Source organism: Moschus berezovskii, chromosome 21 (genome assembly GCF_049115385.1).
Source record: "Moschus berezovskii isolate FMDL1 chromosome 21, NW_MosBer_1.0, whole genome shotgun sequence".
Lineage (NCBI taxonomy): Eukaryota > Metazoa > Chordata > Mammalia > Artiodactyla > Moschidae > Moschus > Moschus berezovskii.
This window is the reverse complement of record NC_142480.1, coordinates 48777182-48800355: the sequence shown is the minus strand read 5'-3', so window position 1 is coordinate 48800355 and position 23174 is coordinate 48777182. Positions and strand designations below refer to the sequence as shown.

Sequence of the window (23174 nt, the reverse complement as noted above, 5' to 3'; positions counted from 1 at the left end):
ACTACATAATATTCCGTCAATGGATATTCTAGCTTCTTTAACCAATCCCCCTCGTTGGACATTTCAGTGTTTTGGTTTTCCTGTCTTTCACAAACCACACTGCAGTGAGCATTCCTCTGCATTCAGTTAGGACACAGAGCAAGCAGTTTGCCTCTGCCTCTGATCTCCCCCCAACCCCCCATGCCGTCCCTCTACCTTCCCCTCAAGCTTCCAAACTGTTAACATCTGCGAGGCAAGTGGAGGCCCCCTCTTTTCACAGAGGATTCTTTTGGACTGAAGAGGACTGCCGGAGGCCACACAACAGGTTGAAGGCTTTGCCCCCACTGCCATTCCCTTCCTGTACTGTGGCTTTTTCTGTTGCCTTCTGATAGTGCTAATTTCCAGATTTAGCAAACTTTGCCAGAAGTCTTTCTGTTTCTTCCCGCGCCCAACTTGCTCACCTTCTCAGTCCCCGCTCCCTTCACCCTTCCGTCCCTCCTGCTCTCTCACCACCATCAAGGACCGGGTGTGGTGCTTCACCACTCCAGGCAGTATTGCTATTCACTGCCTCGTGGCGTCATTTCAGGCACTGGGGAACTGAACACTGGCATGCCCCTCGGCACGTACCTGCATGGGGCCGTAGACCTCTGTGCGGTCGAACATGAGCTTGAAGTAGTTCAGGCTGCTCACGGCGGCCTGCCAGGGCATGTACTCTGTCTCTTTGTTCAGGAAGAGGGTGTTGTTCAGCGCCAGGGTGACAGGGACTATGTGGGCACTGGGAACAGATAGAGGGGCTCAAGTAAGCACCCCCACCCATCCTGGGCTCTCTGTGGGAACCCCAGCCCTCTCCTAGAGCCCGAGATCCCAGAGACCCAAATGGGCCAGCTCCAGCCTTCACCTCAGGTGGAGCTGGGGGAGGGGTAGTGGATGCGCACCCACTTCCAGTCACATTCCCTTGCTCATTATCCCCATTTTACAGATGAGGAAACTGAGGCTCAGAGAGGTGATGTGCCTTGCCAAAGAACACACAGACCTTAAGAGACAGATCTGAGATTCAAAAAGACAAGAGGCCTTTGCTCTCTGCTCTGCCCACCTCTTCTCTGATTTGCTTGGCCCTCTGAGATTTCCTCCCTCCACCTTCTCAGGCCATCTGTTCATAAATGTCCATGTCTATGGGTGACATCACTTACATCAAAGAACTTAGCACCTGCCGGCGCTTACACACAGCAGCTGCTCGATAAACCTCTGTTTATCTATGCCTGCCTCTCTCCTGTCACGTCCTTCCCAGGTTTTTTAGCCTGACCTCCCTCGTAGCTCAGTCAGTAAAGGGTAAAGAATCTGCCTGCAGTGCAGGAGACATTCATTTGATCCCTGGGTTGGGAAGATCCCCTGGAGAAGTAAACAGCTATCCACTCCAGTATTCTTGCCTGGAGAATCCCATGGACAGAGGAGCCTGGTGGGCTGTAGACCATGGGGTTATAAGAATCGGACACGACTGAGTGACTAGAGAGACAGGGGTACACATGCATGCTTAGTCGCTTCAGTTGTGTTCGACTCTGTGCGATCCAATGGACTGTAGCCTGCCAGGCTCCTCTGTCCATGGGATTCCCTAGGCAATGCCCTCCTCCTGGGGATATTCCTGAACCAGGGATCGAACCTGAGTCTCTAGCGCCACCTTGGAAGCCTGACCCACAGGTAGCCCTCAGGAAAACCTGGGTGTGGTGGAGCACCCTGGAGTTCCAGAGTTGGACAGATCTGTATCTGGCTGTCAAGAGTGACTGTGTGACCTCAGGCAAGATGCTCAAACTCTGAGACTCTGATTCCTTCTCTGGAAACTCTGGGCTGAATGGTGACACTGTCTGGGGCTGTGGGGCCAAGGGAGGGGTGTCCAGAAGCACAGGGAGCCCACACCCCATTCCTGCACACGATGAGGACCACGGGAGGGAGCACGGGCTCTCACTATGGAGTCACACTTGCCAAGTCGCTGGGCTTCCGCGGCTGAGCCGGTGGGGCCCAAGGGAAGAGGGGCAGGCACTCACCTGGCCAGGTTGAAGCTGTCGTAGATGACCTGTGCCCGGTTGATGACAGGGATGTTCTAGAAGGGGCAACAGAGCGTGTGACCCTGGGCGGGCCATGGGGCAGGCCCTGCAGTCTGGGCTGCCATCTTGGGACTTGGCCTTGGGCAGGGGCGGCATGGGCCGGCAGGCACCCACCTCCGGCCTTGACAACAGCTGATTCTGAATCTTCTTCCAGTTGTTCTCATCGTAGTTCACCTGGTAATAGCCCGTCACATTGATGTTCAGCAGGACCCAGTCATCCGCTGCAGCTTTGAAGAGGTCATTCTGGGCTGTGGAGAGAGACCAGAGCTGGGAGAGGCTGCTCAGGAGGCCCCAAGCTAACCTGACCCGGGCCCTCCCCACCCCCAGGCCTCAGCGGAACCGCCTCCCGGGCAGCCTGGCAGCAGCTGGCCCTCAGGCTGCTGGGCCCATGCCAAGGTGAGGGGCGAAGAAGAAGGGTGGGACTGGGTGCCTTGACAAACTCTGGTGGGTGACCTTGGACAGACCAATTGCCATCTGTGAACCTCAGTGGCCGGGCCAGTGACACCTGCTGGGACAACTACATCCGCAACACCCCCTCCAGCTCAGACTCAACTTCCCAGGCCGCTGCTCCGTCTCCAGCCCCTCCTCCTCCCATCTTTCCCTCACACCCAGGAGCACCTCCCATGCAGTTTGCCCCCCAGCGCTGTTCATCTCTTCCTGGGGGCTCCATGCCCCCTGTTGTCAGGTCTACCTCTAGCCTTCCTCCCGGCAGCCGGAGGGGCTCCTTCCATACCTGCAGATCAGACTCAGTCACTCGGGCTCCTCCTGGCCCAAGGACATTGTCTCCTGCAGCTGGCAGGGACTGGCTTCACCTCAAGGCTGCTCCTCTGTCTCAGCCAAGCTCAGTCCCCACGTTCTCTCCTACCTCAAGCCTCTCACTTGCTATTGACTCTGCCTGGGCGGCTTCTCTCTGCCGCCATTAGCCTGGTGAACACCTGCTAGTCCTCTGACTCAATTCACCTCCTCCAGGAAGCCTTTCCTCACCTCTCCTTGAAGTGAAAGCCTCCTTATTCTCTGATCTCTGCCCACCTGCCCCAGAGGCCATAAACACCTCTGATAAAGCACTCAGCACAGCTCCAGAAAGTATGAATGGCTTGTCTTCCTTCCCTTCATCTGCAGCCTTGGCTTAGGCAGGGGATGTCCTGCCCTGACCTTGGTTTCCTTGGTGCCTGGCTGAGCAAGACCACTCATACTACATGCCAGGCACTGTTGTGAACACTCCAGGGAATCCTCTCCCTTAATCTTCACACAATTCAGTGGGGGTAGATGTTGTCCCCAGCCCCATTTTACAGATGGGGAAATAGAGACCAGTGACAGATGGTAACTTGACTGGGGTCACACAGCTGGGCAGTAACAGAGTAGAAATTAGAACCAAAGAAGCTGGCTCCATTTGTTGAATGAAAGGATGAAGGACATCCCCAAGGATGAGGCCTGCCAAAATCCCAGAACAGGGGCCAGGAGCTGGGAGGATGGCCTGGGGGTTACTGTCCCCTAGGGGAAGGCCGGATTACTTGTCTCTTCGCCCCGAAGCCAGTAGTGTTCTTGCAACTGGCCATTTCTGATGGATGAGATGGGGACAATCCACAGATAGCTGCAACAAGAAATCCCAGAGACCAGGGGTGAGAAATGGCAGCTCTTGGCCACTGCCAGTGAAAAACAGCCCTGCCCAGGCTCCCAGTTTCTGCCTGACTCTGGCACTAAACGCCCCCCTCCTCCTGGCCCAGGAGCTAGACTGACACCAACCACTATGGCAGGGCCACAGCGGGCCAGGCCCTGCTATGGTCAGAGGATCTCATGGCAACCACCCCTAAGAACCTCCCTGGGACGCCTGTCTCGGTGACCCCATCTGCTCACTTGAACTCTGAGGGGCGGGTGACGGTGGCGTTGGAGTCAAGGAGGAAGTGCTTCTGGGAGATGGTCCCTGTGTTAGTGTCCACGGTGATGACAGGGAAGCCCATCTGTAGGGTCCAGCGGTCCATGATGGCACTCACGGTGTCTGGCAGCGTGATGGACGACTGACTGTTCACAGCCTTGGGCAGAGGGCGATGGTGCAGCCATGAGTGGATGGCCATCCTCCCCCCCAGCATTCTCCCCCTGCACCCCTGCCCTCTCCTTAGGGTGCCACCTTGCTGGGATGTAATGGAGGAGCACTGGGCCGCGAGGTTGTAGCTGGGCTCCCAGCCTGCCTCACCCTCCTCTCAGATGCCCAGAGCTGGACGAGCCAAGAGCTTTCCAGCCTCTGGTTCATTCTGTGTTGATTAAGGAAATCTGCATGCTCCCCCCAAACCCCACATTCTGTGATCAAGCCTGAGGTGGGTATGTGTCAGGGAGGGGCACCCAGGATGCCCCATGGCTCAACCTGAACAAATCTGGGAAGACAGGCAAGGGGAGGAGACAGAGATAAAGGAAAACCAGTGTCCCCAAGTCACAGGCAGGGAGAAGCAGAGGGCGGTGGGCGATGTGAAGGAAACACACACAGATGGGGGTCTGGGGATGGATTTAGGATGATTGCTATTGTCTTAAATCTTTTCTCACGTGTGCCTATTGCTTTCATAATAACAAAAAACCAACCACATTTGTTAATAACGGAGAAAATAAAAAGCTAAGAAGAGCATATGGCAACCCACACCAGTGTTCTTGCCTGGAGAATCCCAGGGACGGGGGAGCCTGGTTGGCTGTCGTCTATGGGGTCACACAGAGTCGGACACGACTGAAGTGACTTAGCAGCAGCAGTAGCAGCAGCAGCAGCAAGAAGAGCATAGATGGCAGAAGATGCTATCAGAAGGTGCAAGCTGAGAGGGAGAGGCTCTCTGAGGGGATGCAGAGAGAGAGGGTTCAGGGGAGAAGGAGGCGGAGATGCAGCTTGGAGGGGTGTCGGTGTGGAGGAGGGTTCTGCTTTGGAGGAAAGGAATGGGAAACTGAGGTCGGGCAAGGCAGACAGTGGAAGCAGAGGAGACAGACTGAGGCCGGGGGAGGTGGGGGCGGGGAACCAGGCTCCTGGCAGAGGGATATTGGGCTGGAGAACGGCCAGGAGGGCCCAGGAGCCCACCTGTGACTCTGTGACAAGGCCTGGTGTCCCCCTTCCCTGGTCAGGCTGGTCATGGCATGCGGGCACATGGAGGGGTCAGCTGGGCTGACCAGGGCCACAGAGAAGGGGCAGGAGATGACGGAGGGTGATGGAGAGGGTGCAGACGCCAGGCTCAGGAGAGGTGGGGAGGGCCAGGCGGGAGGGCGGGAGTGGTCAGAGAGTCTGCCCTGGGGTCTAAGCGGACAGGAAAGTGAGGTGGGGCTGGACGGGAGGGTCAGAGGGCATGCTGAGGGTGCTGGGGTGTGCAAAGCGGTGCCTGGGAGGGGCTGGGTGGGGCACAGGGCAGCCAGGAGTGCTGAGCTGGTGAATGACTGGCTCCAAAGTTCCAGGGAGATGATGGCTTGGGCTTGGGAAATGTGAGAGCCCGTTTCCTCAACATTCAGAGGAGGGTTCTCCCCAGTTCCCCTCATAGACTTCACTATAGTGCAAAGTAGGGGGGCCACCTGCCAGGCTCATGACCCAGGCTCTGGCCGCACCTCCTTCAAGGAGCCATCGCTGCACCCACTTTACAGGGAGCAGCCAATGAGCAGGCCAGGCTCCAGATGTCCTGCCTGGGGGCTGGGGTAAGCAGGGGAGCTGGGCACCTTCACTCCCACAGGGGTGCTGCCAGCCCTGGGGCTTTCAGCATCTCAGGACCCCCACAGAACGTCTTCAGGAGGGCTGGTTGGTACTGACCATCTGCAGGTGCTCCCAGAGGTTCTGGTAGGTGGTGTTCTGATAGGCAAAGGCATGCAAGTAGGACTGCGGAGAGACAGAGCTCAGTGAGGATGGAGCTGTGGCCCCAGGCTCGGCCACAGCCTCTGTGAGGCCAGGGCTCAGAGGAAACACCCCACCACCACCACTCTATGACTGGCCGAGGATCCTCACCGCCAGGCCCTTCTTGAACAGGTCCTCAGTCAGGAAATCCGAGAGCATCCGGATGACCGAGGCTCCCTGTGGAGGGGAGGGAGCTCAGGAGGCTGTGTCAAGCCATCCCCATCGGGCTAGGTGGGTGCTCCCGGAGCCCTGGGGGGCTGAACCCCCACCGCCCTCCCCACCCACCCCCCAAATGTCTGAGGACCAGCGTGGGGACTGGGCAGCACCTTGCTGTAGGAGATGGTATCGAACATCTCGCTGATCTGGGCAGGGGTGTTGACCTCGTCAGCAGGGGTGGTCAGTGGGTGAGAGGTGGTCAGGGCGTCCACGGCCATCACACGGTACACGTCGTTCGGCACCATGAGGTCTTTCTGCAAACCCCCAACAGCCAGTCAGGGGACTGGCCCTGGAGAGGATGACCCAGGTCATCCCCCATCCCAGACCCAAGCGGTCCCCAGGCAGGGGGCTCACCAGATTCCAAGTGGGCTCTGCATAGTCAGCTCCCAGGTACTCCACGTAGGAGGCAAAGCCCTCGTTCAGCCACAGGTCATTCCACCAGGCCAGGGTCACCAGGTTCCCAAACCACTGTAGGGGAGAGGGGTCAGCCCAGCAAACCACTCAGACCTCGCGATCTCTAACGGTGTCTGGGGCTACCCTTTGCCAAGTGCTCCCCATGCGCCAGTCTTGAGCTGGAGGCTTTACCGACTTCATCCTAACTCCTCCCCAAACCCCCTGGCCAGGTGGAAACCCCGCCTCCCTTCTCAGCTTCTGAGGACAGGGCCATGACTGGTGCCCTCTCCTCCCGGAGCTCCCCGTGTTCTTGGTCTGCACTCCCCACGATGGGGGGCTACCTGGTGGGCCAGCTCATGAGCAATCACAGTGACGACTCGCTCTTTGTTGCTGCTGGAGGAAGACTGAGGGTCATAGAGCAGCGCGTTCTCCCGGTAGGTCACCAGCCCCCAGTTCTCCATGGCACCGGCGTTGAAGTCGGGCAGGGCAATCTGGTCTGGGGAGGCCAGGCGGTTGGCAGGATGGCCTCCGGGAATGAGGGGGGAGACCCATTCACTTTCCCCCAACACGAGGCCCCTCACTCACCGGATTTGGGGAGTGGATAGGCTGTATTGTAATGATTGGCAAAGAAGTTCAGGATAGGACCTGTCACATTCAGGGCGTAAAGGCCATGGTTGTCTGCAGTTGCTTTTGGCCGAGCCCAGATCCGGATCTGCAAAGAGGATAGGAGAGGTCAGGGGCTCTTCCTGGGTCCTGTGCAGGTGGGCCAAGTCCCAGAGTCTGGCAGGCTGGTGACCAACCAGGTTAAACTGGGAAGCTTGGTCAGCGGGGAGTGTGTGGAGTGGGGGGTGTCTCTCTTGGAGTTGTAGGGAGGGGCCTGCGGGGAATGAGCCATGGCCACTCTCTGTCTGGCACCCAGGAATCGGGAACTCCCTTCATGAGGGGTGCGTGCATACTAATTCACTTCCGGCGTGTCTGACTCTCTGCAACCCCATGGACTGTAGCCTGCCAGGCTTCTCTGTCCCTGGGGATTTTCCAAGCAAGAATACTGGAGCGGGTTGCCATTTCCTTCTCCAGGGGATCTTCCCTACCAAGGGATTGAATCTATGCCTCCTATGGCTTCTGCACTGCAGGCAGATTCTTTACCGCTGAGCCACTGGGGAAGCCCCCATTAATGAGGAGGGTCCTACTTTTCAGATGCAGAGACTGAGGCTCAGAGAACTAAAGGCACCTGCCCAGATGACTCAGAGCTGGGGTTCACACACTGCCTAGGGGCAGGGACCAGGATGAGGATAAACAGGAATGTCTCCCAGGCCAGGACCAACCCTGGGGATGGCGAGGTGAGCTTGGGCCTCATACCTGGACATCATTGGGCGCCACTGACTCCACACTCGTGAACTCGCTCACGATGTAGGCCAGGAGGTACGTGGACATTACAGGCGTGGTTTCGAACTCAGTGACGTTCCAGTCGGGCTCTTCCTCATACGGGACACTGGGACCTGGGCAGGGAGCGTGCAGGCCTGTGGACGTGTGGCCCCTGCCCTGCCCCTGTGCCCCAGCCCTGGGGGGGAGGGTCTGCTTTCCCAGGCCCAGGCCGTGAGGCCCCAGCCAGAGCTGCTCACCTTTGGGTGGCATGTTGGACAGGGCTGTGAGCTCCTTGGGGTGGACGAGGGTGATGTTAAACGTGGCCTTCATGGCGGGCTCGTCAAAGCAGGGGAAGGACTTCCGGGCATCTGTCGACTGCATCTGTGTGGTGGCCAGCACCCTGCCCAGAGCAGGGGTTTAGAGGGTGCGCCCACAGAGTGTGCCCGTGGGCTGTGCAGGATGGGGGCTTCAGGGAGGGCTAACAGAAGCTGCCTGTCCTCATCCGTGTCCCCTTATCCCCCAACACCCCCCTTCCTCTCCTAGGCCACCTGGAGGCCGACAGGCCAGCTGACATGGGCGATCAGAGCTCCTCTGGACTCAGGGTTAAAGTCCTGGCTGCCCCCATCCTGTATTAGCCGGGAGACACTGGCACATTTCTCTCCTCAGAGCCTGTTCTCTTATCTGTCCAAGGTGGCTTTCATTGTTCATCCCTGACTCCCGATTGAGAGGGGGGTGGGGGTGGGGGGCTCGGGGAAATGGCTGATTGTCTTGGGAACTCTGGATGGAGCGATGGGCCAGCCAAGGGCTTTGGAACGTTCAAAGGCCCCGAATCCAAGCCCTTCCTTGGCCCCCAGGATCCCGCCCTGCCCCGGCGTCTAGGATGCGCCCCCACCGGGCAGACCCACCTCTGACTTACTTTTTGACATCGCCATCCATGTACTCGCTGCGGTAGAAGCCCGCCAGGTCGTCGGCCAGCTCCCCCTGAAAGGTAGTCTCCATCTCGTACATCTTGCCCACCTCCAGCGAGCTCTTGAGGTGCACCACCAGGTACTCGGTGAACAACACCAGCTCGGTCCTGTCGATTTCAGGGGCCTGGGTGTCCCCCACACCCTTCAGGGCCACCAAGTGCCCGTCGTGGTAGGTGTAGTTGAGTTTCTTGCTGTGGATAATGATGACGTCCGTGGACTCCTTGCAGACAAAGTGGACGGTGCTTGAGCCCGTGAAGATATACAGGCCATCCTTGTTGGGAGTGAGGTAGGGCCTCAGCATCACCCTATAGGAGGTGGGCAAGAGGGTCGTGGGGAGGCGGTATCGGTTCCACGGCTTGCTCTGGTCCACAGTGGTGGCCGAGGTGGTTGTCGGGCCGGTGGGGCTCGTGGGGGCCGCGGTGCCACGCTCAGCATTCTTGTTCTTCTCCTGGGCGTACACCACAGACAGAGCGATGATGGTGGCCACGGCTGCCACACCCAGGAGAATGGCCAGGATGCCCAAGGCCTTGGAAATGTAGAAGCCTTTGGCCATGGTGAGGACGGGGAGGGAGCTCGGGTAGGCTCAAGAACAGGCAGGGAACAGGGCAGCCTCAGTCCAGGCTTATATCCCCAAAGGGGAGGGGCCCCAGAGCCCACAAAGACTGGGAAAAAATTAACCAGGGCTCAGGCAGGCGAAGGTCACTGGGCTGAGTGGAAACACGCTCTATCCAGGTTTCCAAGAGCAGATCCAGAAACAGGGTGCGTGGAGTGCGGCTCAAAGGGGTGCCTGAAGGGACAAATTGGTGTCTGGTATCTCGTTACAGGCCACCTGGGAGCCTCACCAAGGGCTGAAGGGCAGGCAGGCGACCAGCGGGAAGAGGTAGCAGCCAGGTGGCTTGGATGTGCCTGCGAACTGAGACGGTGGGCACAGAAACAAGAGGATGGAGGTTAGATGCAGGAAGTTAGGACGACTTCCCAGGGGCAGGAGGTGGGAGGTAGAGAGAAAGGGAGAGTCGGCTTCCGGCTCGGGTCAAGAGCAAGTTGGTCAGCCCTGTGGTTGGACGGGGGCCTGGGCACCCCAGAGCCATGGCCCCAGCCTCCGTTGCATTCTTCCAGAGCAAGGAGTTCTTCCAGGTCCCCTCCCTTTCCCTTCGTGCCAAAAACTTTCCCCTCAATTATCAGCACACTGAGTAGAATGAAATGAAGTTGTTTCGCCTTTTTTTTTTTTTCAAAGAGAGGAGGCTGGTAGAGGCTTAACCTCTTCCCAGCCATGACCTTGGGCAGGTAATTTTACCTTTCTGAGACCCCTTTCTTCATACACACATGTTAGAATTTATTTCTCAGGTTTGTTGAACAGATTTAATGAGAAAACACATTAAACACCATCTACTATAGTAGAGGGCTTCCCAGGTGGCTCAGAGGTAAAGAATCCTCCTCCCAATGTAGGAGATGCAAGAGACGTGAGTTCAAACCCTGGATCAGGAAGACCCCTTGGAGGAGGAAATGGCAACCCACTCCAGTATTCCTGCCTGGGAAATCCCTTGGACAGAGGAGCCTGGCGGGCTACAGTCTGAGGAGTCGCAGAGTCAGACATAACTGAGTGACTGAGCACTCACATTAGAGTAGAACCTGAAAGCCCTTTGTTCTTTTTTCCCAGAAGTCAACCATTCTATCCCTGGGAAAAATGAAGATATTACTTATCATACTCAATATAATATGTTCTTACAGGAATATGATGTTCATTGTCACCCCTCCCATCCATCAGCCCAGTTTCTCAGACTTCAACACTGCCTGATCTTTACCCCAACATTCAACTCCCCCTGCCCCCAGTCTCACCGTGTCCTGGGTCAAAGCCATTCTCATTGCTTATGTGGGCACTTCTAGACCCTCATGGACTCCTTGCTAACATTTGGACCCCTCAAACCCTGAATATTCATTGGAAGGACTGATGCTGAGGCTGAAGCTCCAGTACTTTGGCCACCTGATGCAAAGAGCCAACTCATTTGAAAAGACCCTGATGCTGGGAAAGACTGAAGGCAGAAGGAGAAGGAAATGACAGAGCATGAGGTGGTTGGATGGCATCACCAACTCAATGGACATGAGTTTGAGCAAGCTCCGGGAGATAGTGAAGGATGGGGAAGCCTCGTGTGCTGCAGTCCATGGGGTTGCAAAGACTCGGACACGATTTGTTGACTGAACAACAACAACAAAAAAACCAGTTTGCTACATAAATGGAATCATTTTGCACCACTGCTTAAAAGTATCCTTTTGCTCTCGGAATTCAGACCAAATCTTCTAACGACACCCACAAGTCAAGTGCTGTCAGCTGGCTGACCGCCTGACCTCACTCTCACCATACTCCCCTCTGCTGGAACTCTAGCCAACCTGGCCTTCATCCAGTCCATCTACCACAGGACCTTTGCACGTGCAATTCTCTCTGCTTAGATCATCTTCCCCCCACTCTTGCCCTGGTTGCTTCCCATTTATTCTTCAAGTCTTTCTCAGAGAAGATACCCTGGCCTCCGGGACCAGGTCAAGCTCCTGAGAACCACAAACCTCTCTTCAAAGCCCTATAACTCGGCATGGTTTTCCATTTGATCCATGTGGTGATGATTTATTTTTGGCTGCCCTGGGTCTTCATTGCTGCAGGCAGTCTTTCTCTAGCTGCAGGGAGAGGGGGCTGCTCTCCAGTTGGCTGCTCTCATTATGGAGCACGGGCTCTAAAGCGTGGGCTAAGTAGTCACAGCACATGGGCTTAGTTGCTCCACGGCATATGGGATCTTCCCAGACCAGGGATCAAACCCATGTACCCTGCATTAGCAGGTGGATTCTTCACCACTGGACCACCAGGGAAGTTCTCAATAACTGTTAAGTGAATGCCTTGAGGACCCCATGAATGGAATGAAAAGGCAATAAGATAGGACACTGAAAGATGAACTCCCCAGGTCGGTTAGTGCCCAATACGCTACTGGAAATCAGTGGAGAAATAACTCCAGAGAAAATGAAGAGACAGAGCCAAAGCAAAGACAACACCCAGTTGTGGATGTGACTGGTGATGGAAGCAAAGTCTGATGCTGCAAAAAGCAATATTGCATAGGAACCTGGAATGTTAGGGCCATGAATCAAAGCAAATTGGAAGTGGTCAAACAGGAGATGTCAAGAGTGAATGTCAACATTTTAGGAATCAGCGAACTAAAATGGACTGAATGGGCAAATTTAACTCAGATGACCATCTACTACTAGATGACCATTGAACTCAGATGACCATTATATCTACTACTTTGGGCAGGAATCCCTTAGAAGAAATAGTGTAGCCATCATAGTCAACACAAGAGTCCAAAATGTAGTACTTGGATGCAATCTCAAAAATGACAGAATGATCTCTGTTCATTTCCAAGGCAAACCATTCAATATCACAGTAATCCAAGTCTATGCCCTGACCAGTAATGCTGAAGAAGCTGAAATTGAACGGTTCTATGAAGACCTACAACCTTCTAGAACTAACACCCAAAAAAGATGTCATTTTCATTATAGGGAACTGGAATGCAAAAGTGGGAAGTCAAGAAACACCTGGAAAAACAAGCAAATTTGGCTTTGGAGTACAAAACAAAGCAGATCACAGGCTAACAGAGTTTTACCACGGGAATGCACTGGTCATAGCAAACACCCTCTTCCAACAACACAAGAGCAGACTCTACACATGGACATCACCAGATGGTCAATACCAAAGTCAGATTGATTACATTCTCTGCATCCAAAGATGGAGAAGCTCTATACAGTCAGCAAAAACAAGACAGAGCTGACTGTGGCTCAAAATCATGAACTCCTCATTGCCAAATTCAGACTTATATTGAAGAAAGTAGGAAAAACCACTAGACCATTCAGGTATAACCTAAATCAAATCCCTTACGATTATACAGTTGAAGTGAGAAATAGATTCAAGGGATTAGATCTGATAGACAGTGACTGAAGAACTATGGACACAATTTTGTGACACTGTACAGGAGACAGGGATCAAGACCATTCACAAGAAAAAGAAACGCAAAAAAGCAAAATGGCTGTCTGGGGAGGCCTTACAAATAGCTGTGAAAAGAAAAGAAGAGAAAAGCAAAGGAGAAAAGGGAAGATAAACCCATTTGAATTCAGAGTTCCAAAGAATAGCAAGGAGAGATAAGAAAGACTTCCTCAGTGATCAGTGCAAAGAAATAGAGGAAAACAATAAAATGGGAAAGACTAGAGATTTCTTAAAGAAAATTCGAGATACCAAAGGAACATTTCATGCAAAGACGGGCTCAATAAAGGACAGAAATGGTATGGACCTAGCAGAAGTAGAAGATTTAAGAAGAGGTAGCAAAAATACACAGAAGAACTATACAAAAAAGATCTTCATGACAAAGATAATCATGATGGTGTGATCACTCACCTAGAGCCAGACATCTTGGAATGTGAAGTCAAGTGGGCCTTAGGAAGCACCATTAGGAACAAAGCTAGTGGAGGTGATGGAATTCCAGTTGAGCTATTTCAAATCCTGAAGGATGATGCTGTGAAAGTGCTGCACTCAATATGCCAGCAACTTTGGAAAACTCAGCAGTGGCCACAGGACGGGAAAAGGTCAGTTTTCATTCCAATCCCAAAGAAAGGCAATGCCAAAGAATGTTCAAACTACCACACAATTACACTCATCTCACACACTAGTAAATTAATGCTCAAAATTCTCCAAGCTAGGCTTCAACAGTATGTGAACTTCCAAATGTTCAAGCTAGTTTTAGTTTTAAAAGGCAGAGGAACCAGAGATCAAATTGCCAACATCTGTTGGATCATGGAAAAAGCAAGAGAGTTCCAGAAAAACATCTATTTCTGCTTTATTGATTATGCCAAACACTTTGACTGTGTGGATCACCATGAACTATGGAAAATTCTGAAAGAGATGGGAAATCCAGACCACCTGACCTGCCTCTTGAGAAATTTGTATGCAGGTCAGGAAGCAAAAGTTAGAACTGGACATGGAACAGACTGGTTCCAAATCGGGAAACGAGTACGTTAAGGCTACATATTGTCACCCTGCTTATTTAACTTTTATGCAGAGTTCAGTTCAGTTCAGTCACTCAGTCATGTCCGACTCTCCGCGACCCCATGAATCACAGCACGCCAGGCCTCCCTGTCCATCACCAACTCCCAGAGTTCGCTCAAACTCATGTCCACAGAGTCAGTGATGCCATCTAGTCATCTCATTCTCTGTCGTCCCCTTCTCCTCCTGCCTCATGGGAAATAGATGGAAAAACAGTGGAAACAGTGTCAGACTTTATTTTTTTGGGCTCCAAAATCACTGCAGATGCTGATTGCAGCCATGAAATTAAAAGACGCTTACTCCTTGGAAGGAAAGTTATGACCAACCTAGACAGTATATTAAAAAGCAGAGACATTATTTTGCCAACAAAGGTTTGTCTAGTCAAGGCTATGGTTTTTCCAGTAGTCAAGTATGGATGTGAGAGTTGGAGTATAAACAAAGTTGAGCGCCAAAGAATTTATGCTTTTGAACTGTGGTGTTGGAGAAGACTCTTGAGAGTCCCTTGGACTGCAAGGAGATACAACCAGTCCATCCTAAAGGAGATCAGTCCTGGGTGTTCATTGGAAGGACTGATGCTGAAGCTGAAACTCCAATACTTTGGCCACCTGATGTAAAGAACTGACTCATTGGAAAAGACCCTGATGCTGGGAAAGATTGAAGGCAGGAGGAGAAGGGGACTGCAGAGGATGAGATGGTTGGATGGCATCACTGACTCAATGGACATGAGTTTGAGTGAACTCCGGGAGCTGATGATGGACAGGGAGGCCTGGCGTACTGCAGTCCATGGGGTCGCAGAGTCAGACATGACTGAGCGACTGAAGTGAATGCACACAGACAGGGACGGGTGCATGGATGTGTGAGTGGTCTACTCAGGAGTCACTCACTGGAGTCTCTGTAGACCACCTCCACCCCTGTCTCCACTCCCACTTTGCCCTGGGAGAATGGTCTGCTCCTTCTCTGAGCCCTCCTCCAACCATGGCAGACAGGCAAGACTCTTGCTCGGGCCAGATGCATCTCAGGGCTTGAGTCTGCCTCCTTCATCACCTCCTTGAGGACCTTGTTCCTCTGCCACTCTGTGCCCTGGCTTGGGCTGGCCATCCCCTGAGCTTGCCTGGAGGCTTGGTAAACAAATGCGTGAGTGGATTGAATATATTCATAAGTTAATTCATCCAGGCATCCCTGGGAGACTGAATGACTGCCACTCGTCATCTGGCCAGGGTCTGAGTACAGGATAGAGTCTTCAGGGGAATCCCGGTGCCCATGTTTGGGCTCGAGGGTGCTCTGAGCAGTCAGCACTTCCCTCCTTCTCTCTGGAGACATGCCCCCAGGGTCCTGGTCTGGGCAGTGTGGACTTTCCATTGCCGTGACCCGCAGCCACCCCTATTAGGCCTGGGCTGATGACCAAGGGGCAAGAGTGGGAAGCCAAGTCCCCGGGGGAGGGCTCCAGCTTTGGCACCGTGACCGAGGGAACAGAGGCCCCTGAGGATGATGGAGAGAGAGAAGCATGTGCTCCCCATCTCGCTCCATCAGGGCTGGAATTTTCCAAGGAAAGCCATCTTTCTTGTGCCCTTGAAGGCTGGCACCCAGGGGCCATGTATTCCCCCGCAACAAGTTTCATTCTGTAGGGCCTGCAGCCTGCTCCCACCTTTGCAGCAGAGAGACACACAAGCCTGCTTGGCCTGTTCCCGACTCCAAACAAAGAAAGAGGCCCTGCCTGGCCCACCATGGCCTTTTCCTGTTTGCTTTGGACACAGCCCATGGGCCCAGCTGGCTGGAATCCTTACTCTTTTGGAAAGGGCCTCTGGTCTTCAAAGTTGGCGCAGCAGGCAGCCCATTGCCCTGGAATGAGAGGTTCCTTTTCTGGGCAGTGTGCCGGCCCAGTCTGGGGACACAGAGAGGGGCAAGCTCCACAGCCCCCAACTTCTTTGATAATAAAAAGAGATCTCTCTCCCAGCCCCCACCACAGCCCACGCATGGCCATGGCCACACCCCACTGGGCAGCAATAACCTTGCTCTCCTCTCCTGTCACCCAACCTGCCCACACAACCTGGCAGAGAGATCTTCCTCTCCTGCTTGCACCTGGTGTCCCTCTCGTCACTGCTTGGAGGACGAAAGCTCACCTCTGGCTCAAGCCTGAAAACCTTCTGTGGACTTGACCTTCTGGCCTCTCCTCTTTCCGTTGCCCAGCATGACTGCTGTTGTTGGCATTTCTCCCAAACTCCCTGGACTTTTTCATACCTCTGTGCCTGCTTTCACTGCTGGGAATGCCTTTCCTCTCTTTCCTGTCAAACTCCTATTCATTCTTCAAAACCCAAGTCAAATGTCACTGCCTTCACAAGCAGAGGCAGCTCCTCTCCCCTGGTGTTTCCATGGCCTCTGGCTCACGCTTCTATTACAGAACTTAAGAAAAGGCCATCTATGTTGTTCAAAAGCTTCTCACTAGACTGAGGCACCTCAAGGGTGCTATGACTTTGCAGACTGCACCATGCCTAGCACAGGGGAGAAGCCCAGTGTTGGCTGAATGAATGACAAGGTCCACACTCCTTGCCATGGCCTATAGGTCCAGTATGATCTAGCCTCCAGTGAGTCTCTGATCTCATCTCAAGCCTTTGCCCCCTGTTGTTCTACCCCACTGGCCTCTTTTGGTTTCTCGAGCCCACCAATTCTTCCCTCCTCCACCCTTCACCCCCACCCCAAGCTGCTCTTTGGGCCCGGAAAGCTTGTGTCTTTCCCTCACCTGCCACCCACTCATCCAGGAAGCTAACTTCAGTGATGTTACCCCAGGGAAGCCCTCCCAGTGCCCCGAAGACTCAGTGCCATGAGGGTAGAATCCTCTATACCAGGCAAGCACCTGGTACACAGCAGGCAGGTAACATATGCTCATGGAACAGATGCAGCAATAAGACAATTTGGGACTTCGCTGCTGGTCTAGTGGCTAAGACTCCATGCTCCCAATGTTGGGGGCCTGGGTTGCGTTCCCGGAACTAGAGCCCGTATGCTGCAACTAAGAGTTCTCAGGCCATAACTGAAGATCTCACATGGTGCAACCAAGACTGAGGATCCCGTGTGCTGCAGTTGGGACCTGGCAAAGTCAAATAAATACTAAAATAAATAAATAAAAATAAAGTGGATGTACTAGTCAGCTCAGGCCATCGTAACAAAGTACCACAGATGGGGTTGCTTTGAAAAAGGAAAATTACTTAAAAAATAAAAATTAAAAAATAAATAAAGGGACTTTCCCGGTGGTTCAGTGGTAAAGAATCCACTTGCCAAATGCAGGCGACACAGGTTTAATCCCTGATCTGGGAAAACTCCCACATGCCACAGAGCAACTAAGCCCCATGCCACAACTACTGACCCGTGCTCTAGGGCCCGGGTGCTGCAGCTCCTGAAACCCTTGTGTCCTAGAGCCGGTTTTCCGCAACAAGAGAAGCCACCGCAATGAGAAGCTCACAAACCACAACTAGAGAGTAGCCCCCGCTCACTGCAACTAGAGAAAAGTCCACGCAGCAGCGAAGACCCAGCACAGCCAAAGATAAATAGAATTATTAAAAATGAATAAATAAATAAAAAGTATTCATCTAGGTAGCCAACAAAATCATCTCATTCAGCTGCGCTCACTTTGGGACTCACTGCTCCATCCCATACGATTCTGGGGAGGCGTCATGTGCAGAGGGTCTTTGGAATGGAAGCTTTCTGCCAATGAGCAGATGTGTGCATTCCTTTTACTATTTATCTCTGGATGGGAAAGAAGCTGAGTTCCCAGCCCCTGTCTCAACCAAAGCTGCCTTTCTACCTGTGGGTTTATAGATTTCTAACCTGATTATGCTTTGGTCCAGAGAACAAAAGTTATAAATTTAAAAAAAAAAAAAAAAAAGGGCTAACAACGCTCGTGTTAGAGAATATTTGAGGCATAGCCACTCATATAGAAGGCAAAGCTTTATCTCAGATATGGGATTGCAAGTTACTTTCTATTCAAACATGAAAACACCAGGAACCTGGGAGGGACTGTGGTGGGGAAACCCAAGACCAGAAGTCAGGCAAACAACTGTGCAGCCCAGGCTCCCTCCCAGACCACCGGGTCCGGGGGTAAGCTGCTGCTCAGGCTCACTCAGCACCTCCCCCGCCGCCCCCTTAAGTGCAGAGCTGGGCAGGCTGGGAGCGATGGAAAAACCTGAAGGCCAGCTGTGTGCTCTGAAGGAGCAGACAGTGAAGAGCAGGAATGAGGTTGGGGCCCCAGTGCAGGCACTTTCTGGACCCTGAGGCTCCTGGCTTTCTACCAGGCTTCTGGGGTCTCCACCCACAGCTGCAGGAGCCTGGGCCCAGGCCAGCCCCCCAGGGTGCTTCCTCTGGGAGCCTTGGACCTTGTCCATCCTGTGAGAACCACAGAAGGCCCCCATAGGAAGTCAGCTCCTGTTTTGACTTCTGGAAGCCAATGAAGGGCACTCAGGAGCAAAGGAGAGACAGAGAGCGCGTGGAGTGTGTGGAAGGACACCAGCCTTGGAAGGGCCTTTCTGGGCTGCGGATCCTGCCTGGAAAACTCCCTTCTGTGTGACCGAACTCAGACAGTCACCACCAGGATAATCACCACCACTGGCTCTTGAGGAAACCACAGCACAAAGTTAAGTGACTTGCCCAAGGTCACACAGCCAGTTGTGGCAGATTCTATTGTTGGATTATACACGCCTCCGGAAAGCATCCTCTCATACAGCCCCTACATTTCCTACTGTGCAGTGCCCCAGAGGGTTAAAAGACCTCAGGAGGAGACATACATCTTTCAAGAGACCTCAGGAGGTGACAACACGGGACAGCAGTTTAAAGAAGGCCAGGCAGGAAGAAAGATCTGATCATCTTTTAGGGGAACTGTGAGTCCCTTCTTCTGATTTTTATAGTCACGCTAAGGGACATGGGATGGGAGTGGCTGCTGCAAGGAGAGACTGGGAATCTGGTGGAAGTCAGCTTGGGGGCTCTACAAAACGGCCAGCAACTCCCTGCCCCCAGACCAGAACCAGAAGCTGAGGGGGCTCTAGGAAATGGAACTTCTTATCAGAAGGGGAGGGCAGTGCTCCCAGACTCAAGCTGCTGTGGGGGACCCTGGTCTGCCTCCAGGGTGCAGCTGAGAAACACTGCAGCGCCTCTGATGACAGACACCCAGGCCTGGGCCCAGGCTGGAGGTGAAGGCTGGTGGCCTGTGTGAAGGAAGGCACTCAGGGGGCTCTGAGTGAGCAGCTGGCTCACCACCCACGCTGTCCTTCCCAGATTCTGAAAGGGTCCCCAGCGTGGGGTCCTGGTCTCCCACCAAAGGCAGAGGCCCAGGAACTAGGCCCAACTCCAACACTGGGGAGACTGCTGCCTTCCCACGTGGGGACCCCAACCTTTCTTCTCAGAATGCTTAGCAATAAAACCCCCAAAGCAAAGGGGCTGGAAAACTCGGCCTAAGGGTGGTGGAATTGGGGAGGAGCTGATGCCCCACTCTCCAGCAGGCTCTGGGGGGAAATCACGGGGTGGGAGCTGAGCTGCCTCACACAGCTGAGCCTGTTTCTCCATCTGTGAAGTGGCGGCAGCTTTCTGGGCTAAGCTTCCTTCCACTCAGTCTAGCCTTAGACTCTAGGGCTCTTTAGGGAGGTGGGCTAGAGGAGGATGCCAGCCTACTGCCAGAGTTGGGCAAGTCACCCTGCTTTCCCCACCTCCCCTGCCCCCAGTGTGTGGGGAGAGGGTCTTTGGCGGATCCGAGGCCCTTTCCCACTTCCTCTTGGCCGCGCCCCCATTGTTCCCCTCCCCCACCTCACATGACTACAGCCAACTCTTCAATCACAGTCAACTGGAGGGCCCATCTGCTCCAAGACTCCTCTTTCAGACACACACTGTGTGTGTTTGTGTGTGTGTGTGCCTGTGTGTGCTGCATCACTCAGTCATGTCCGAGTCTTTGAGACTCCATGTTCTGTAGCCCGCCAGGCTCCTTTGTCCATGGAATTCTCCAGGCAAGAATATGGGAGTGGGTTACCATTACCTACTCCAGGGGATCTTCCTGACCCAGGGATCAAACTCTTGTCTCTTGCTGTCTCCTGCATTGGCAGGCAGATTCTTTACCACTAGCTCCACCTGGGAAGGCCCACACTCCTCTTTTACAGGTGAAAAAAGCAGGGCCCAGAGATATCCAGGTCATTGAGCGACTCAGGGACTAAGCCAGCTTCAGACCTCAGGTCTGACTGAGAACTGCTCTCTGACCAGCCAGCCACACGTCCTGACTGTCCCACCGATTCCAGTAACTAGCACCTTGCCATGAGCTAGGATGAAAGGAGGAGGAGGAGGATTCAAGTCACAAAACCCAAGGCATGACCCACCTGGGCACCCCCACCCACCGCACTGCTGGGGGGTGGGAAGGTGCAGGGTTAGGATCCCACTGGCTCTACTTGGAAGCCGCTCACCAGAACAAATGCCGGTAGCAGTAGGAACACCGCAGCCGCTCATCTCGGCTGCGGGGAAGGGCTGGAGCAAGTACTCTGTTCCCACATCAGGAAAACCCTCATCCCAGTGGCGTTGTTGTAAGGAGCAGGGGAGTGTTTTAGCTGGTAAGGAATCTGCCTGCAATGCAGGAGACCTGGGTTCGATCCCTGGGTTGGGAAGACCCCCTAGAGAAAGGAAAGGCTACCTACCTGCTCCAGTATATTCTGGCCTGGAGAATTCCACAGACTGTATAGTCCATGAGGTCGCAAAGAGTCCGACACGACTGAGCAACTTTCACTAAAAATAGGAATTCCCTTTAAAATAGTGGTCCGGTAGAGGGCTCTGGACGGGGGCAAGACGTCCAAGGCTAGCTAAGGGGATCTCCTGCTGGAGTCTTGACCCCGGCCTCCCTCCCTCTCTGGGATCTGTGTAGACCCCCCAAGCGTTGGCCAGGACCTCGCGCATCTTTGGCTCCGCCCCACTCACTGCGAGTCTGAGCGGCTGAGCCTCAGTCACCACGCTCGCCAACACACTTAGTCCCCACCCCACCCGGCCCGGGACCCCAGCAGGGCTGAGTCCGCTGCACCAGTGGTGTCTCTCCGTCGGTCCACCCCCAGAGGCGCCAGAAGCCGCGCTTGCCACCCTGGGGCCACCTCTCCAGGGGGGCGACCCCCCGACCGGTTGACAGGCCCTCTGCGGGACCATCCTGGCGGTGCGATCCTAGAGGGGTCTCTCTCCTTCGCTCGCCTTGGACCTCAGTGTGCCGATCTGGGAAGGGGGCGTCGGCAGAGACGTCGGAGTCATGCGCGCGCTTGCATCGAGGTCCCTGCTTCAGCCCGGCTGCGCCCCGCGGCCCCTCCGCGCACCCGGTCCCTTCTGCACCGCGCTCCACTTGCCTGCGGCTGCCAGGCGCCCAACCCTGGCCGGCTGCGAGCCTCCTCCCGCGATGGACGAGCCGGACCAGCCACGGACACTGCCCACCAGGGCCTGACTCCTCCTTTCCCCTTCTTTTTAAAGGGAAGTAACCTGACCCGACCACTACTCCCGGGTTAACCCTTGCCGGCCCGCAGCTCCGCCGGGACTCCTCCCCTGCTTGCCGGCAGCCTCCCCGAGCCCCCCGAGGGGAGCTGCTCCCGCGACGGCCGGCCCGCCGGCCCTGGAATTGCTCTTTGGTTCCCCAGGTCTCCAGCTTCCACAACCACTGCCCTTCCCCTGCCCCCCAAACAGTCCCGCCGTGGCCGCAGCCCCAGGGCCCCGCCCCCGCCCACATCTGGACAGCATCTGCCCCCGGGGGAAGGGCACAGAGGCCCACCCTTCGAACTGGGGCAAGGAGAGGGAGAGTCCCACTCACTGAAAAAACAAACCGGGCATCCCAATGGCGATGGCCGTTCCAGACAACTGAATCTCTGCAGCACACAGTTTAACTTTCCTGATACCTAGGACTTGTCATTAGGAAGGAAGAGAAGCTGCAGGATCTAGCAAAAAAGAAGAAAGCCAGACCAGAGTCAGTGTATGCTGCTTCCTTAGAGGCTGAGCGTCCAGGGGCAAGGCACTCCTCTTCCCTGGGCATCTTTTTACTGGGCAGTATCAGATGATATTTGTACTTTTTCCTTATGGCTGCTGTAACAAATTAACACAAATTTAAAACAACGCACTTATTATTTTAGTTTTGTAAGTGAAGTCCAAAATGGATCTCATCAGGCTATGTATATTCAGGGGGGTCCACAGGGCTTCCTTCTGGATGTTCTACAGAACCTCTCTGGGTACCCGCATTCCTTGGCTTGTGGCCCCCTACCATTTTCAAAGTCAGCAGTGGCCCATCCAATCTTTCTGTCATTGTATCACTCTGACATCAATTCTTTTTTTCCCCTCCTGCATCTACTTTAGAGGCTCCTTGTGATTACATTTTGTCCACTCCAATAATCCAAGGTTTCTCCCTATTTTAAGGTTAGCTTAATACCCCATTTTAATTTCATCTGTGGTTTTAATTTCTCTTTGCCACATAGCAAAGCATATTCAGAGAATACAGGAATTAGGACAAGGGCATTTTTGCAGAGGCGGAAACCACAACATTCTGCCAACCACAACGTTCAAGACACCTTCCAGAATCTCGGGTTTATAAGCAAATTTAGAGACCACCGAATCTAATCGACTTCCTCATCCATTACCAGAATCTGTGGGACAGGTTAGCCCTGCACCACATGGCCCAAAGTGGTTGCTTTCTGACTCACTTGCACTTGCTGTTCCTTTAGAAATGGCACAGTGGGCTAGGATGCTGTAAGTAGCAGCCTTGCTTCCCCTTTCTAATTTGTTTCTGTGGTCTTAAAACAGAATCACAGGTTTATTGGAGAATAGAATTTCATATAAAATAAGTCTGCTCTGAGTAAGACTCTAGCAGCTATTTTTTTTTTTTTTTTTTTGGCTGTACCACATCTTAGTTGCAGCCTGTGGGATCAGATCTTTTGTGTGTGTGTATATATATAATTATATATATTTAATTTATTTATCTTTGGTTTTGGCTGTGCTGGGTCTTCGTTGCTGCCTGGGCTTTTCTTCTGTTGCAGCAAGTGGGGGCTACTCTGTAGCTGTGCTCGGGCTTCTCATTGCTGTGGCTTCTCTTCTTGCAGAGCAGAGGCTCTAGGGCATGCACGCTTCAGTAGCTGCAGTGCATGGGCTCAGTAGCTGTGGCTCCCAGGCTCTAGAGCCCAGACTCAGTAGTTATGGTTACACGGACTTAGTTGCTCCAAGGCTTGTGGGATCTTCTTGGACCAGGGATTGAACCCGTGTCTCCTGCA

General features: G+C 53.8%; 1 protein-coding gene across 2 annotated transcripts in view; it reads right to left on the bottom strand.

Moving 5' to 3' along the window:
• ANPEP (alanyl aminopeptidase, membrane) overlaps nt 1-21536 on the bottom strand; it is a 28260-nt gene extending 6724 nt beyond the window's left edge. The window contains exons 1-15 of one of the 2 annotated variants that reach the window (XM_055417822.2): nt 21276-21536; nt 8813-9777; nt 8154-8296; nt 7891-8030; nt 7117-7243; nt 6873-7027; nt 6493-6606; nt 6249-6392; nt 6034-6099; nt 5842-5907; nt 3933-4108; nt 3590-3669; nt 2193-2326; nt 2019-2074; nt 607-754 (exon numbers count right to left, since the gene is read on the bottom strand). In XM_055417822.2, the coding sequence (XP_055273797.2) occupies nt 607-754; nt 2019-2074; nt 2193-2326; nt 3590-3669; nt 3933-4108; nt 5842-5907; nt 6034-6099; nt 6249-6392; nt 6493-6606; nt 6873-7027; nt 7117-7243; nt 7891-8030; nt 8154-8296; nt 8813-9417 (2154 nt within the window). In that variant the 5' untranslated portion in view covers nt 9418-9777; nt 21276-21536. Of the gene's footprint in view, nt 1-606; nt 755-2018; nt 2075-2192; nt 2327-3589; nt 3670-3932; nt 4109-5841; nt 5908-6033; nt 6100-6248; nt 6393-6492; nt 6607-6872; nt 7028-7116; nt 7244-7890; nt 8031-8153; nt 8297-8812; nt 9778-20588; nt 20821-21275 lie in introns of those variants that run through there. The other variant, XM_055417821.2, reaches the window with a different exon arrangement.
• Between the last annotated feature and the right edge of the window lie 1638 nt (nt 21537-23174).